We start from the raw sequence: 17,259 nt of genomic DNA, 5'->3' as shown, positions 1-17,259 counted from the left end.
AGTAGGTGGCGGTGTCTTCGGCCTTGAGGCTGTTCATCTGCAGGGTGATCGTGCTCTGCCCGTTGTTCCTGGAGATGGTGAAGCGTCCCTTCACCGCCGGCGCGTAGTTTGTGTAACTACCAGTGCTGGTAATAAGCGCAACCCACTCAAGCCCCTTCCCAGGTGCCTGTCGCACCCACTCCATGGCGTAGCTGCTGAAGGTGAAGCCGGAGCCCTTGCAGACCAGGGTCAGGGACACCCCAGGAGTCACACGGCCCCCTCCGGACTCGTCCAACGTCGCGGCCGCCCGCAGCCCTGGGGAGGAAGGACAGAGAGCGGTGGGCTCTGTCGATAATAAGGCTCAGGCGCCTTACTATGAAATAACTCAGGGCAAGGAAATACCCCAAGTAGGAAACGTGATGAACGCCCCTCCGGGCGCCTTCAAATGCGCCCGTCCCCAGCGTCCCCACAGCACCCGGCGCCCCCTTCCCCTGCCTACCATGAGTCCTCACGCCTTCGCCCTCCTCCTCCTCCTCCTGGCCGCCGTCCCAGGTAGGGCCCGGTCCCGCGGAGGCTGCCGGCGGCCCCGGCTCCCCACGGCCGTGCGGGGGCCCGTGCCGTGCGGCTGAGCCCACCGCTCTCTGTCCTTCCTCCCCAGGGCTGCGGGCGGCCGCGACGTTGGACGAATCCGGAGGGGGCCTCGCGAAGCCCGGGGGGTCCTTGGCCCTGGTCTGCAAGGCCTCCGGCTTTGACTTCAGCACCTACTGCATGTATTGGGTGCGACAGGCACCCGGGAAGGGGCTCGAATACGTCGCGAGTATTAGCAGCAGTGGTGGTAGCACATACTACGCGTCAGCGGTGAAGGGACGCTTCACCATGTCCAGGAACAACGGGCAGAGCACGGCCACCCTGCAGATGAACAACCTCAAGGCCGAAGACACCGCCACCTACTACTGCGCGAAAGAAGCTGGTAGTGGTTGGTGTGGTGGTAGCGCTGGTGGTGTTGATGGCTGACAGAATTCACATCACTAACACCATCATCATGACCAGCACCAGAACCAAGATCAGCAGCACCACCAGGACCAGCAGCACCAGGAAGAGCAGCACCAGCAATACCGTCAGCACCACCACTGTAACTACCAGCTTGTTTCGCTCATGGTGGGCAGGGGAAGGGGGCGCCGGGTGCTGTGGGGACGCTGGGGACGGGTGCATTTGAAGGCGCCTGGAGGGGCGTTCATCGGCTTTCCTCCTTGGGGCATTTCATTGCCCTGAGTTATTTCATTGCACTGAGTTACTTCATGGCCCTGAGTTATTTCGTTGACTTGACTTCTTTCATTGCATTCTCTACAATGGGGTCGTTAATTGGGCTCCTTGAATTTTTTCCTTGCTCCATTTCAGGAGCGCTCATCGCGTTCCCTTGTTATTTCCTTCCGTTCCCTGCCAAGAACTCTGGACCCCCCAGGCTGAGCCCACCGCTCTCTGTCCTTCCTCCCCAGGGCTGCAGGCAGCCACGATGTTGGACGAGTCCGGAGGGGGCCTCGTGAAGCCTGGGGGGTCCCTGACCCTGGTCTGCAAGGGCTCCGGCTTCACCTTCAGCAGCTACCAAATGCACTGGGTGCGACAGGCACCTGGGAAGGGGCTCGAAGACATCGCGCTTATTAGCAGCGATGGTGGTTACACAAGCTACGCGCCGGCGGTGCAGGGACGCTTCACCATCTCCAGGAACAACGGGCAGAGCACGGCCACCCTGCAGATGAACAGCCTCAAGGCCGAAGACACCGCCACCTACTACTGCGCGAGAGATAACGGTGGTGCTGGTGCTGCTCCTGGTGCTGGTTTCATTGACGGAGATCCTCGAGGGTCACCTCCTCCAAGCTTGGCAGCCGTGCGTCGCTGCAAAGAGGGAGTCAGGCAACGATGCCAGGAGGTCCGCACGGAGGAACGTGGAGCTCCTGGGCCAAGTCGCACACAAAAGGCAGCCTACAGGGGGTGGAAGGACGTGGGAGGAACACCGAGCTGTTGTCTGAGCATCCCGGCATGAAGCTGGGAACCCAAATGGCCTGCTGGAGCGGTCAGGGATGACAAGGACGATGCGAAGGTCTTCTGTGAGGACATCGGTGACAAAAGGAGGACCAGGAGAACGTTGGCTCGCTGCTGAAGGAGGCCGGGACCTGATGGGGCGGGGTGTGGAGAAGGCTGAGGTCCGAATGCCTCCTTCACCTCGGCCTTCTCCACCAAGACCGGCCTTCAGGAATGCCACGGAGTAAGCCTGGAGAAAGGGAGGTGTTCCAGTGCTGGGAGAGGACCAAGACAAGGAACACTGGAGCTGGACATCCACCGGTCCCAACCGTCGATGAGGCCGTTGGCTCCCTCAGGACCCGCAGGTGCTGAGAGACCCGGAAAAGGCCTCGCGAGGCTGCTCTCCATGGAGGGCCAATCCCGGTGATTACACGACGACGCGATTAACAACACGATTAACATCACCAACACCATCATGGCGACCGGAATCACCGTCAACATCACCAGCAGCACCAACAGCACCAGCACCAGCAGCACCAGCAGCACCAGCAATCTCCTCAGCACCACCACCACTACCAGCACCTTTCGCGCAGTAGTAGGTGGAGGTGTCTTCGGCCTTGAGGCTGTTCATCTGCAGGGTGTCCGTGCTGTACCAGTACTTCCTGGAGATGGTGAAGCGTCCCTGCACCACCGGCGCGTAGCCTGTGCTACTGCCATCCTTGTAAATACCTGCGGTGAACCTGAGCCCTTACTCGGGTGCCGTGCGGCTGAGCCCACCGCTCTCTGTCCTTCCCCCCCAGGGCTGCGGGCGACCATGACACTGGACGAGTCCGGAGGGGGCCCCATGAATCCTGGGGGGTCCCTGACCCTGGTCTGCAAGGGCTCCAGATACACCTTCAGCAGCTACAGCATGGATTGGGTGCGACAGGCACCCAGGAAGGGGCTCGAGTGGGTCGCGAGTATTTACAGTGGTGGTAGCACATACTACGCGTCGGCGGTGCAGGGACGCTTCACCATCTCCAGGAACAACGGGCAGAGCACGGCCACCCTGCAGATGAACAGCCTCAAGGCCGAAGATACCGCCACCTACTACTGCGCGAAACAAGCTGGTAGTTACGGTGGTGGTGGTGATGGTATTGCTCGTGCTGCTCTTCCTGGTGCTGCTGGTGCTGGTCGTGCTGGTGATCTTGGTTCTGGTGCTGGTCATGATGACGGTGTTGGTGATGTGAATACTGTCAGCCATCAACACCACCAGCACTACCACCACACCAACTACTGCTAGAACTTTTCGCGCAGTAGTAGGTGGCGGTGTCTTCGGCCTTGAGGCTGTTCATCTGCAGGGTGAGCGTGCTGTGCCCGTTGTCCCTGGAGATGGTGAAGCGTCCCTGCACTGCTGGCGTGTAGACTGTGATACTACCACTGCTGCTAATACGCGCGACAAACTCGAGCCCCTTCCCGAGCGCCTGTCGCATCCATCCCATGTTGTAGGTGCTGAAGGTGAAGCCGGAGGCCTTGCAGACCAGGGTCAGGGACCCCCCAGGCTTCACGAGGCCCCCTCCGGACTCATCCAACGTCTCGGCCGCCCGCAGCCCTGGGGAGGAAAGACAGAAAGAGGTGGGCTCAGCCTGGGGGGGTCCGTGACCCTGGTCTGCAAGGGCTCCGGCTTCAGCTTCAGCAGCTACAGCATGGATTGGGTGCGACAGGCACCTGGGAAGGGACTCGAAAATGTCAGAAAAATTAGCAAGGATGGTAGTGACACAAGGTACGCGGCGGCGGTGCAGGGACGCTTCACCATCTCCAGGAACGACGGGCAGAGCACGGCCACCCTCGTGATGAACAGCCTCAAGGCCGAAGACACCGCCACCTACTACTGCGCGAGAGCTGCTGGTACTGGTAGTGGTGCTGGTGAGAGCGATAGTGCTGCTGGTGCTGGTGCTGCTGGTGACATTGATTGTGTTGCCGGTCATGATGATGGTGTCGGTGATGGTCTTTGTCATGCTGATGATGGTACCAGATACGCTGGTAGTGGTTGGTGAGGTGGTAGTGCTGGTGGTGTGGATGGCTGACAACATTAATATCTCCAGCACCATCATCAACATCATGAACATTAAAATTAAAGGATTTTCCCACTTGCGGCCACCCTTGCCCCAAATAGAAGGACGCGTTGCCTCTTATGCTTACTCTTGACCTCAGTATGGGCATGCTTTTGCCCTCTCATGGCTATTTTTGCCCCAAATACAGAGGTGTTTGGCTCTATATGCCCTCTTTGCCCCAAAAATGAGCACCTGCCTCATTTTCAGGGGCACTGTGGCCCCACAATGGGGGTCCCTCGCCCTTTATGGATGTTTTTCGATGCAAATAATACACATTTCCTACTTTTTGACACCAATTTGAATGAAATTGGGGTGTTGATTATTATTCTTGCCATTTACACATCTATCATATAGAAATTTTTCCTCTTTTTTTCCATTTATTACAGAATACGAGAGTATTTTTAACACTTTGGGGCCAGCTGAGTCCAAAATGTGGGAATGTCATCCCACTTCTGGGCTACAAAACCCCCAATTTGAGAATTTTTTGCCAAGACCTTCAGCGCTGCCCACCCAAGCATAGCCAGCCAGATGTTTGTGCGGGGGCTATTTCTGGGCAGAAAACGAGTTATTTTGGTACTGCCTGAAACCTCAGCAGCTGGAGCAGCCCCGAAACACGGCCGCTTTCTGTTTCCTGTGTCCATTTTAGAGAGACTGCAATTAAATTACTCAGAATGCATATTAAATAATCCATCCAATTAAATAATTCCGTGTCACGAGTGATCAGGGATCACGATGAAATAACTCAAAGCACCCCATGAATTAGTGCTTGGTAGAGAATTAAATGAAATGACAAAGAAACACAACGAATGCTTGTCAAAGATCAAAATGAAATAATTCCACACGTCTTATTAATTAGGGCATAGCAGAAAATGCAACAAATCTCAAGTTTGTTGAGTTGTTTCTACTCAGCAAAGAAACACGATGAGTCCTGCTCAAGGATCGCCCTGAAATAATTCAGTGCGTGCAATTAATGAGTGTGTGGCAGGGAATGCAATGACATAACGAGGAAACTCGATGAGTGCTCCTGAAATGGAACAAGGAGAAAAATCTAACGAGCCCAATTAATGAGCCCATCGTAGAGAATGTAATGAAGTAACTCAGTGTAATGAAATAACTCAGGGCAAGGAAATACCCCAAGGAGGAAACGCGATGAACGCCCCTCCGGGCACCTTCAAATGCGCCCGTCCCCAGCGTCCCCACAGCACCCGGCGCCCCCTTCCCCTGCCCACCATGAGTCCTCACGCCTTCGCCCTCCTCCTCCTCCTCCTGGCCGCCGTCCCAGGTAGGGCCCGGTCCCGCGGAGGCTGCCGGCAGCCCCGGCTCCCCACGGCCGTGCGGGGGCCCGTGCCGTGCGGCTGAGCCCACCGCTCTCTGTCCTTCCTCCCCAGGGCTGCGGGCGGCCGCGACGTTGGACGAGTCCGGAGGGGGCCTCGTGAAGCCCGGGGGGTCCCTGACCCTGTTCTGCAAGGGCTCCGGCTTCACCTTCAGCAGCTTCGGCATGGGATGGATGCGACAGGCACCAGGAAAGGGGCTCGAATACGTCGCGAGTATTACCAGCAGTGGTGGTAGCACATACTACGCGCCGGCGGTGAAGGGACGCTTCACCATCTCCAGGAACAACGGGCAGAGCACGCTCACCCTGCAGATGAACAGCCTCAAGGCCGAAGACACCGCCACCTACTACTGCGCGAAAAGTGCTGATGGTTATGCTGCTGGTGGTGGTTATTGTATGGATGCTGCGTGTGTGGTGCTGATGGGCTCGTGCAGAGCACAGGGAAGGACCTTGGACATGGATTCTGGGGTCTTCACCACCATCACCACTTCAATTTGTTTTGTTTTCTGACCACCCTTCATCCATTGGCCAACCTCCATCACCCTCTGCCCCCCCCCGCCCATGCATTAGGAGGGTCTCCAGCAGGATCCTGGGCCCTCGATGGCCCAGTCCTGCAGAAGCCCAGGGCGACATCCGTCAGCCTGAGGGCTTCGTGGGTGAAAAGCCTCAGGAGCGACGACCCCAGAGCCCAGCGCCGAGTGAGAAGAGGTGCGGGTGGAGAACGTGCTGGTGGCCGGGGTGAGTTGAGTCGGGGCCTTTCCCTGGGCCATGAACAATGCCAGCAGCACCAGCAGCACCATCAGTCGCATAAGCATAACCCCAACTACCACCACTACCAGCAGCTTTCGCGCAGTAGTAGGTGGCGGTGTCTTCGGCCTTGAGGCTGTTCATCTGCAGGGTGGCCGTGCTCTGCCCGTCGTTCCTGGAGATGGTGAAGCATCCCTGCACTGCCGGCGCGTAGGCTGTGCTACTACCATCGTTGTTAATATGCGCGACGAACTCGAGCCCCTTCCCGGGCGTCTGTCGGATCCGTCCCATGCTGACGCTGCTGAAGGTGAAGCCGGAGCCCTTGCAGACCAGGGTCAGGGACCCCCCGGGACTCACACGGCCCCCTCCGGACTCGTCCAACGTCGCGGCCGCCCGCAGCCCTGGGGAGGAAGGACAGAGAGACCTCTGACGATACTAAGGCTGAGGTGCCTTACTATAAAGTAACTCAGGGCAACGAAATACCCCAAGGAGGAAACGCGATGAACGCCCCTCCAGGAGCCTTCAAATGTGCCCGTCCCCAGCGTCCCCACAGCACCCGGCTCCCCCTTCCCCTGCCCACCATGAGTCCTCACGCCTTCGCCCTCCTCCTCCTCCTCCTGGCCGCCGTCCCAGGTAGGGCCCGGTCCCGCGGAGGCTGCCGGCGGCCCCGGCTCCCCACGGCCGTGCGGGGGCCCGTGCCGTGCGGCTGAGCCCACCGCTCTCTGTCCTTCCTCCCCAGGGCTGCGGGCGGCCGCGACGTTGGACGAGTCCGGAGGGGGCCTCGTGAAGCCTGGGGGGTCCCTGACCCTGGTCTGCAAGGGCTCCGGCTTCACCTTCAGCAGCTACGAAATGCACTGGGTGCGACAGGCACCTGGGAAGGGGCTCGAGTGGGTCGCGCTCATTACCAGCACTGGTAGTTACACAAAATACGCGTCGGCGGTGGAGGGACGCTTCACCTTCTCCAGGAACGATGGGCAGAGCTGGTGGTGCTGATGGAGATGCTTCTTGTGGCCAGGAGAATTTGTGTCCGGGCCCTTTCCCTGTGCCGTGCATGAGGGCAGCAGCACCGTCATCCTCATCAACATCGCGCTCTCTATCAGCGTGAGCAGCGCCTTCATCATCATCGACCCCGTCGTCACGTAGTAGCTCAGTGGGTAGCAGTGGTGGTAGGAGGATGGTGGGAGTGGGTGACCTGGTAGGTCCTTTTCCAAACTTGGGTTTTTATGAGTCCGTGGTTCTGTGATCATTATCAACACCATCGACATCATCGACACCGTGATAATTATCAATGCCATCACCATCACCGACAACAGCATCAAAGTTACCAACACCACCAATCTTGCCGGAACCATCAATTTCACGAAAAGCATCATCGCCTACACCTCTAGCATCATCCATACCATCACCAACATCACCAGCACTATCATCAACACCATCAGCACCATCACCAACATCACCAGCAGCATCACCACCGCCAGTGGCAGCACCACCACACCAACCACTGCCAGAACTTTTCGCGCAGTAGTAGGTGGCGGTGTCTTCGGCCACCTCCTACTGGGTGAGAGATTATGGTGGTGGTCAGGCTTTTGACGGTGCTGGTGGCGGTGTTGACAGTACTGGTCATGTCAGTGTTGGTGCTCTTCATGACGATGGTCATGGTGGCGTTGGTGCTGGTGGTGGTGCTGTCGGTGGTGATGGTGCTGAGAAGAGCTGCGGGCGGAGAACCCGCTGGTGGCTGGGATGAGTTGTGTCGGGGCCTTTGCCTGGGGTGTGCACGGTGCCTGCAGCACCACCACCACCACCATCACTCTCACCAGCATAACCACAACCACCACTACCAGCTTCTTTCGTGCAGTAGTAGGTGGCGGTGTCTTCGGCCTTGAGGCTGTTCATCTGCAGGGTGGCCGTGCTCTGCCCGTTGTTCCTGGAGATGGTGAATCGTCCCTGCACCGCCGGCGCGTAGTATGTGCCACTACCACTGCCGCTAATACTCGCGACGTACTTGAGCCCCTTCCCTGGTGCCTGTCGCACCCACATCATGGTGTAGCTGCTGAAGGGGAAGCCGGAGATGTTTGGGACTATCCAGGGACTGCAGTGAGCTCTGAGGAGATGAGATGTGGTGCCGGATGGGCACACGGCAGCAGGAGTTGGCTGGGAAGGGAGATGTGGAGGTGCTGGGTGGCACCAAGCAAGGTGCTCGGGTTCTCTGAGTGCAGAGGGGGCCTCGTGAAGCCCGGGGGGTCCCTGACCCTGGTCTGCAAGGGCTCCGGCTTCACCTTCAGCAGCTACGACATGTTTTGGGTGCGACAGGCGCCCGGGAAGGGGCTTGAGTTCGTCGCGGGTATTTACAGCAGTGGTAGTGACACAGCCTACGCGCCGGCGGTGCAGGGACGCTTCACCATCTCCAGGAACAACGGGCAGAGCACGCTCACCCTGCAGATGAACAGCCTCAAGGCCGAAGACACCGCCACCTACTACTGCGCGAAACATTATAGCACTGGTTGGAGTGGTGATAGAGCTCGTGGTGTTGGTGGCTGACAATATTAACATCACCAGCACCATCATCATGACCAGCACCACAGCCAACAGCACCAGCAGCACCAGCACCAGCAGCACCACCAATACCTTCAGCATAAACCCAACTACCACTACCACCAGCTTCTTTCGCGCAGTAGTAGGTGGCGGTGTCTTCGGCCTTGAGGCTGGTCATCACGAGGGCGAGCATGCTCTGATCGTTGTTCCTGGAGATGGTGAAGCGTCCCTTCACCGCCGACGCGTACTCTGTGTAACTACCATCGCTGTAAATACTCGCGACGAACTCAAGCCCCTTCCCGGGTGCCTGTCGCATCCATCCCATGTAGTAGTCGCTGAAGGTGTATCCAGAGCCCTTGCAGACCAGGGTCAGGGACCCCCCGGGCTTCATGAGGCCCCCTCCGGACTCACCCAACATCAGCTGCTGCTTGTCCAGGAGGAACTTTGGCCCTTGTTGGCCCAGCCCTGCAGAAGCCCAGGGCGACGTCCGTCAGCCTGAGGGCTTCGTGGGTGGAAAGCCTCAGGAGCGACGACCCCAGAGCCCAGCGCCGAGTGAGAAGAGCTGCGGGTGCAGAACGTGCGGGTGGCCGGGGTGAGTTGTGTCGGGGCCTTTCCCTTGGCCATGAACAATGCCAGCAGCACCAGCAGCACCACCAATCGCATAAGCATAACTCCAAGCACCACTATCAGCAGCTTTCGCGCAGTAGTAGGTGGCGGTGTCTTCGGCCTTGTGGCTGTTCATCTGCAGGGTGGCCGTGCTCTGCCCGTCGTTCCTGGAGAGGGTGAAGCGTCCCCGCACCGCCGGCGCGTAGTATGAACTACTACCATCGTTGCTAATATATGCGACTTCCTCAAGCCCCTTCCCGGGTGCATGTCGCACCCAATACATGGCGTAGCTGCTGAAGGTGAAGCCGGACCCTTTGCATAACAGGGTCAGGGACCCCCCTGGCTTCACGAGGCCCCCTCCGGACTCGTCCAACGTCACGGCCACCCGCAGCCCTGGGGAGGAAGGACAGAGAGCGGTGCTCTGTCGATAATAAGGCTCAGGCGCCTTACTACGAAATAACTCAAGGCAAAGAAATACCCCAAGGAGGAAATGCGATGAATGTCCATCTGGGCGCCTTCAAATATGCCTCTCCCCAGCATCCCCACAGCACCCGGCGTCCCCTTCCCATACCCACCATGAGTCCTCACGCCTTCGCCCTCCTCCTCCTCCTCCTGGCCGCCGTCCCAGGTAGGGCCCGGTCCTGCGGAGGCTGCCGGCGGCCCTGGCTCCCCACGGCCGTGCGGGGGCCCGTGCCGTGCGGCTGAGCCCACCGCTCTGTGTCCTTCCTCCCCAGGGCTGCGGGCGGCCGCGACGTTGGACGAGTCCGGAGGGGGCCTTGTGAAGCCCGGGGGCTCCCTGACCCTGGTCTGCAAGGCCTCCGGCTTCACCTTCAGCGACTACTACATGATTTGGGTGCAACAGACACCCGGAAAGGGGCTCGAATACGTCGCACAAATTAACTACAATGGTAGTGACACAGTCTACGCGCCGGCGGTGAAGGGACGCTTCACCATCTCCAGGAACAACGGGCAGAGCACGCTCACCCTGCAGATGAACAGCCTCAAGGCCGAAGACACCGCCACCTACTACTGCGCGAAAAGTGCTGGTAGTGGTGGTAGTTGGGGTTATGCTTATGCGACTGATGGTGCTGCTGGTGCTGCTGGCACTGTTCATGGCCCAGGGAATGGCCCCGATACAACTCACCCCGGCCACCAGCACGTTCTCCACCCGCAGCGCTTCTCACTCGGCGCTGGGCTCTGGGGTCGTCGCTCCTGAGGCTTTTCGCCCACAAAGCCCTCAGGCTGACGGACGTCGCCCTGGGCTTCTGCAGGGCTGACCAATCGAGGGCCCAGGATCCTCCTGGACAAGCAGCAGCTGATGTTGGATGAGTCCGGAGGGAGCCTCGTGAAGCCCGGGGGGTCCCTGACCCTGGTCTGCAAGGGCTCCGGCTTCACCTTCAGCAGCTACCAAATGCACTGGGTGTGACAGGCACCCGGAAAGGGGCTCGAGTGGGTCGCTACTATTTACAGCGATGGTAGTTACACAGAGTACGCGCCGGCGGTGCAGGGACGATTCACCATCTCCAGGAACGACGGGCAGAGCACGGCCACCCTGCAGATGAACAGCCTCAAGGCCGAAGACACCGCCACCTACTACTGCGTGAAACGTGCTTACACTGGTGGTGGCACTGCTGAAGATATTGATGGTGCTGCTGGTGCTGGTGGCTAGGGTGAGTTGTGTTGGGGCCTTTCCCTGGGCCATGAACAATGCCAGCAACACCAGCAGCACCACCAATCCTAGCACCATAAGCCTAACCACTACCACCATCTTCTTTCGCGCAGTAGTAGGTGGCGGTGTCTTCGGCCTTGAGGCTGTTCATCTGCAGGGTGAGCGTGCTGTGTCCGTTGTCCCTGGAGATGGTGAAGCGTCCCTGCACTGCTGGCGAGTAATATGTGCTATAACTACCGTCGGTGATGCTCGCGACAAACTCGAGCCCCATACCAGATGCCTGTCGCACCCACTGCATGTTGTAGGTGCTGAAGTCAAAGCCGGAGCCTTTGCAGAAGAGGGCCAGGGACCCCCCGGGCTTCGCGAGGCCCCCTCCGGACTCGTCCAACGTCGCGGCTGCCCGCAGCCCTGGGGAGGAAGGACAGAGAGCGGTGGGCTCAGCCGCACGGCACGGGCCCCCGCACGGCCGTGGGGAGCCGGGGCCGCCGGCAGCCTCCGCGGGACCGGGCCCTACCTGGGACGGCGGCCAGGAGGAGGAGGAGGAGGGTGAAGGCCTGAGGACTCATGGTGGGCAGGGGAAGGGGGCGCCGGGTGCTGTGGGGACGCTGGGGACGGGCGCATTTGAAGTCGCCTGAAGGGGCATTCATCGCGTTTCCTCCTTGGGGTATTTCATTGCCCTGAGTTATTTCACTGCCCTGAGTTACTTCATTACATTCTCTACGATGGGCTCATTAATTGGGCTCGTTAGATTTTTTCCTTGCTCCATTTCAGGAGCACTCATCGTGTTTCCTCGTTATGTCATTGCATTCCCTGCCACGCACTCATTAATTGCACGCACTGAATTATTTCAGGGCGATCCTTGAGCAGGACTCATCGTGTTTCTTTGCTGAGTAGAAACAACTCAACAAACTTGAGATTTGTTGAATTTTTCTACCATGCTCTAATTAATAAGACGTGGAATTATTTCATTTTGATCTTTGACAAGCATTCGTTGTGTTTCTTCGTCATTTCATTTAATTCTCTACCATGCACTAATTCATAGGGTGCTTTGAGTTATTTCGTCGTGATCCCTGACCACTCATGACACGGAATTGTTTAATTGGATCGATTATTTAATTTGGAGTCTGAGTAATTTAATTGCAATCTCCCTAAAACGGACACAGGAAACAGAAAGCGGCCGTGTTTCGGGGCTGCTCCAGCTGCTGAGGTTTCCAGGCAGTACCAAAATAACTCGTTTTCTGCCCAGAAATAGCCCCCGCACAAACATCTGCCTGGCTATGCTTGGGTGGGCACTGCAGGGAGTGCTGAATGTCTCACTTAAAAAATCTAAAATTTGGGGGTTTCTAGCCCAGATGTGGGACGACATTCCCACATTTTGGAGTCAGCTGGCCCCAAAGTCTTAAAAATACTCTCGTATTCCGGAATAAATGGAAAAAAGAGGAAAAAATTTCTAAGTGGTAGGTGTGTAAATGGCAAGAATAATAATCAACACCCCAATTTCATTCAAAATTGGTGTCAAAAAGTAGGAAATGTGTATTATTTGCATCGAAAAACATCCATAAAGGGCAAGGGACCCCCATCGTGGGGCCACAGTGCCCCTGAAAATGAGCCAGGTGCTCATTTTTGGGGCAAAGAGGGCATACAGAGCCAAACACCTCTGTATTTGGGGCAAAAATAGCCATGAGAGGGCAAAAGCATGCCCATACTGAGGTCAAGAGTAAGCATAAGAGGCAACGCGTCCTTCTATTTGGGGCAAGGGTGGCCACGAATGGGAAAATCCTTTAACTTTTGGAGCAAAATGTTCCAATAGTGTGGGTAAAGCAGACCTCGCTGCAGTCCGGGGGTAGTCCCAAACATCTCCGGCTTCACCTTCAGCAGCTACCTCGTGGTTTGGGTGCGACAGGCGCCTGGGGAGGGGCTTGAATACGTCGCAGATATTAGCAAGGATGGTAGTGGCACATCCTACGCGCCGGCGGTGCAGGGACGCTTCACCATCTCCAGGAACAACGGGCAGAGCACGCTCAGCCTCATGATGACCAGCCTCAAGGCCGAAGACACCGCCACCTACTACTGCATGAGAGCTGCTGGTGGTTGGGGTGGTGAGAGCGCTGGTGCTGTTGACGGCTGACAGTCTTAACATCTCCAGCACCATCACCATGACCAGCACCACAACCAACACCAAGAGCAGCACCGGTACCAACAGCACCATCAATATTTTCAGCAGAACCACCACCACCGTAAGCACTTTTCGCGCAGTAGTAGGTGGCGGTGTCTTCGGCCTTGAGGCTGTTCATCTGCAGGGTGAGCGTGCTCTGCCCGTTGTTCCTGGAGATGGTGAAGCGTCCCTTCACCGCCGGCGCGTAGGCTGTGCCACCATAGCTATCAATACCCGCGACGTACTCGAGCCCCTTCCCAGGTGCCTGTCGCACCCACTGCATGGTGTAGCTGCTGAAGGTGAAGCCGGAGCCCTTGCAGACCAGGGTCAGGGACCCCCCGGGCTTCACGAGGCCCCCTCCGGACTCGTCCAACGTCGCGGCCGCCCGCAGCCCTGGGGAGGAAGGACAGAGAGCGGTGGGCTCAGCCACATGGCACGGGCCCCCGCACAGCCGTGGGGAGCCGGGGCCGCCGGCAGCCTCCGCGGGACCGGGCCCTACCTGGGACGGCGGCCAGGAGGAGGAGGAGGAGGGCGAAGGCGTGAGGACTCATGGTGGGCAGGGGAAGGGGGCGCCGGGTGCTGTGGGGACGCTGGGGACGGGCGCATTTGAAGTCACCTGGAGGGGCGTTCATCGCGTTTCCTCCTTGGGGTATTTCATTGCCCTGAGTTACTTCATAGTAAGGCGCCTGAGCCTTTTTATCGACGGAGCACCGCTCTCTGTCCTTCCTCCCCAGGGCTGCGGGCGGCCGCGACGTTGGACGAGTCCGGAGGGGGCCGTGTGAGTCCCGGGGGGTCCCTGACCCTGGTCTGCAAGGGCTCCGGGTACACCTTCAGCAGCTTCGGCATGAACTGGGTGCGACAGGCGCCCGGGAAGGCGCTTGAGTGGGTCGCGAGTATTGACAGCGGTGGTAGTACCACAATATACGCGCCGGCGGTGAAGGGACGCTTCACCATCTCCAGGAACAACGGGCAGAGCACGGCCACCGTGCAGATGAACAGCCTCAAAGCCGAAGACACCGCCACCTACTACTGCGCGAGAGCTGCTAGTGGTTATGCTGGTGGTGGTGGTTATTGTATTGATGCTGCTTCTGGTGGTGCTGATGGCCTCGTGCAGAGCACAGGGACAGACCTTGGACATGGATTCTGGGGTCTCCACCCCCATCACCACTTCATTTTGTTTTGTTTTCTGACCACCCTTCATCCATTGGCCAACCTCCATCACCCTCTGACCCCCCCCCAGCCCATCCATCAGGAGGGTCTCCAGCAGGATCCTGGGCCCTCGATGCCCCAGTCCTGCAGAAGCCCAGGGCAACATCTGTCAGCCTGAGGGCTTCGTGGGTGAAAAGCCTCAGGAGCGACGACCCCAGAGCCCAGCGCCGAGTGAGAAGAGGTGCGGGTGGAGAACGTGCTGGTGGCCGGGGTGAGTTGTGTCGGGGCCTTTCCCTGGCCCATGGACAATGAAAGAGCACCAGCAGCACCACCAATCTGATCAGCATGACCCCAGCTAGCACTGCTATCACGTTTCACGCAGTAGTAGGTGGCGGTGTCTTCGGCCTTGAGGCTGTTCATCTGCAGGGTGGCCGTGCTCTGCCCGTCGTTCCTGGAGATGGTGAAGCGTCCCTCCACCGCCGGCGTATCATGTGTGCTACCATCGCTCCAAATACTCGCGACCCACTCGAGCCCCTTCCCAGGTGCCTGTCGCACCCAATACATGTCGTGGCCGCTGAAGGTGAAGCCGGAGCCCTTGCAGACCAGGGTCAGGGATCCCCCAGGCTGAGCCCACCGCTCTCTGTCCTTCCTCCCCAGGGCTGCGGGCGGCCGCGACGTTGGACGAGTCCGGAGGGGGCCTCGTGAAGCCCGGGGGGTCCCTGTCCCTGGTCTGCAAGGGCTCCGGATACACCTTCAGCAGCTACGCCATGGATTGGGTGCAACAGGCGCCCGGGAAGGGGCTCGAATACGTGTGAGAATTAACAGCGGTGGTACTGGCACATCCTACGCGCCGGCGGTGCAGGGACGCTTCACCATCTCCAGGAACGACGGGCAGAGCACGGCCACCCTGCAGATGAACAGCCTCAAGGCCGAAGACACCGCCACCTACTACTGCGCGAAAAAAGTTGGTGGTTACGGTGATGCTTATGGTCATGCTGGTGAGATTGGTGGTTCTGCTGGTGCTGCTCTCATTCTTCATGGCCAAGGGAAAGGCCCCGACACAACTCACCCTGGCCACCAGCGGGTTCTCCAACCAAAGCTCTTCTCACTCGGCGCTGGGCTCTGGGGTCGTTGCTCCTGAGGCTTTCCACCCACGAAGCCCTCAGGCTGACGGACGTCGCCCTGGGCTTCTGCAGGGCTGGGGAATCAAGGGCCCAGGATCCTCCTGGACAAGCAGCAGCTGATGTTGGATGAGTCCGGAGGGAGCCTCGTGAAGCCCGGGAGGTCCCTGACCCTGGTCTGCAAGGGCTCTGAATACACCTTCAGCAGCGTCGGCATGGGATAGATCCGACAGGCGCCCGGAAAGGGGCTCGAGTGGGTCGCTACTATTAACAGCGCTGGTAGTAGCACATGGTACGCGTCGGCGGTGAAGGGACGCTTCACCATCTCCAGGAACAACGGGCAGAGCACGGCCACCCTGCAGATGAACAACCTCAAGGCCGAAGACACCGCCACCTACTACTGCGCGAAAAGTCCTGATGGTTATGCTGGTCCTGGTACTGCTGAGATTGCTGGTGCTACTGGTGCTGCTGGTGATGTTCATTGTGGTGCTGGTCGTGATGATGGTGTTGGTGATGTGAATACTGTCAGCCATCAACACCACCAGCACTATCACCACACCAACTACTGCTAGAACTTTTCGCGCAGTAGTAGGTGGCGGTGTCTTCGGCCTTGAGGCTGTTCATCTGCAGGGTGGCTGTGCTCTGCCCGTTGTTCCTGGAGATGGTGAAGCGTCCCTTCACCGCCGACGCGTAGTCTGTGTAGCTACCACCGCTGTGAATACTCGCAACGTATTCGAGCCCCTTCCCGGGTGCCTGTCGCATCCATCCCATGCCGAAGCTGCTGAAGGTGTATCCGGAGCCCTTGCAGACCAGGGTCAGGGACCCCCTGGGCTTCACGAGGCCCCCTCCGGACTCGTCCAACGTCGCAGCCGCCCGCAGCCCTGGGGAGGAAGGACAGAGAGCGGTGGGCTCAGCCACACGGCACGGGCCCCCGCACGGCCGTGGGGAGCCGGGGCCGCCGGCAGCCTCCGCGGGACCGGGCCCTACCTGGGACGGCGGCCAGGAGGAGGAGGAGGAGGGCGAGCGCGTGAGGACTCATGGTGGGTAGGGGAAGGGGGCGCCGGGTGCTGTGGGGACGCTGGGGACGGGCGCATTTGAAGGTGCCCGGAGGGGCGTTCATCGCGTTTCCTCCTTGGGGTATTTCATTGCCCTGAGTTATTTCATTGCACTGAGTTACTTCATTACATTCTCTACGAAGGGCTCATTAATTGGGCTCGTTAGATTTTTTCCTTGCTCCATTTCAGGAGCACTCATCGTGTTTCCTCGTTATGTCATTGCATTCCCTGCCACACACTCATTAATTGCACGCACTGAATTATTTCAGGGCGATCCTTGAGCAGGACTCATCGTGTTTCTTTGCTGAGTAGAAACCACTCAATAAACTTGAGATTTGTTGCATTTCCTACCATGCTCTAATTAATAAGACGTGTGGAATTATTTTTTTTTTGATCTTTGACAAGCATTCGTTGTGTTTCTTCGTCATTTCATTTAATTCTCTACCTTGCACTAATTCATAGGGTGCTTTGAGTTATTTCATTGTGATCCCTGATCACTTATGACACGGAATTATTTAATGGGATGGATTACTTAATATGCATGCTGAGTAATTTAATTGCAGTCTCTCTAAAATGGACACAGGAAACAGAAAGCGGCCGTGTTTCGGGGCTGCTCCAGCTGCTGAGGTTTCAGGAAGTGTGAAAATAACTTTTTTTCTGCCCAGAAATAGCCCCCGCACAAACATCTGGCTGGCTATGCTTGGGTGGGCAGCGCTGAAGGTTTCAGCAAAAATTCCTCAAATTGGGGGGTTTCTAGCCCAGAAGTGGGATGACATTCCCACATTCTGGACTCACCTGGCC

At 58.2% G+C, this 17,259-nt stretch overlaps 1 protein-coding gene and 6 gene segments (V, D, J or C); 4 read left to right on the top strand and 3 right to left on the bottom strand.

Moving 5' to 3' along the window:
- The first annotated feature begins 416 nt into the window (after positions 1-416).
- On the top strand, positions 417-1,008 carry LOC308184491 (Ig heavy chain V region 914-like). The segment is given in 2 exons: positions 417-531; positions 638-1,008.
- Positions 1,009-5,225: 4,217 nt separating this feature from the next.
- LOC308184494 (immunoglobulin heavy variable 3-23-like) lies at positions 5,226-5,949 on the top strand. The segment is given in 2 exons: positions 5,226-5,373; positions 5,480-5,949.
- Positions 5,950-6,752: 803 nt separating this feature from the next.
- On the top strand, positions 6,753-8,724 carry LOC308184507 (uncharacterized protein; the record flags this gene model as incomplete). The annotated part of the gene is made up of 4 exons (XM_080571619.1): positions 6,753-6,804; positions 6,911-7,084; positions 7,400-7,699; positions 8,033-8,724. 4 exons carry the CDS (start codon positions 6,753-6,755, stop codon positions 8,707-8,709), a joined length of 1,203 nt encoding a protein of 400 aa, XP_080427745.1. The 3' UTR covers positions 8,710-8,724.
- A 463-nt stretch (positions 8,725-9,187) lies between these two features.
- Positions 9,188-11,578, bottom strand: LOC308184492 (immunoglobulin heavy variable 3-23-like). The segment is given in 2 exons: positions 11,493-11,578; positions 9,188-9,702 (listed from the first exon to the last, which is right to left on the bottom strand).
- LOC308184498 (Ig heavy chain V region 6.96-like) lies at positions 9,849-15,975 on the top strand. The segment is given in 3 exons: positions 9,849-9,937; positions 10,044-10,162; positions 15,628-15,975.
- On the bottom strand, positions 13,006-13,780 carry LOC308184488 (immunoglobulin heavy variable 3-23-like). The segment is given in 2 exons: positions 13,633-13,780; positions 13,006-13,526 (listed from the first exon to the last, which is right to left on the bottom strand).
- Positions 15,914-16,637, bottom strand: LOC308184499 (Ig heavy chain V region 6.96-like). The segment is given in 2 exons: positions 16,391-16,637; positions 15,914-16,284 (listed from the first exon to the last, which is right to left on the bottom strand).
- Positions 16,638-17,259: the final 622 nt, after the last annotated feature.

The sequence above is a fragment of the Anser brachyrhynchus genome (genome assembly GCF_964034855.1).
Source record: "Anser brachyrhynchus genome assembly, chromosome: 34".
Classification (NCBI taxonomy): domain Eukaryota; kingdom Metazoa; phylum Chordata; class Aves; order Anseriformes; family Anatidae; genus Anser; species Anser brachyrhynchus.
The sequence above is the reverse complement of the archived record's forward strand: the minus strand, read 5'-3'. Positions and strand labels throughout refer to the sequence as shown.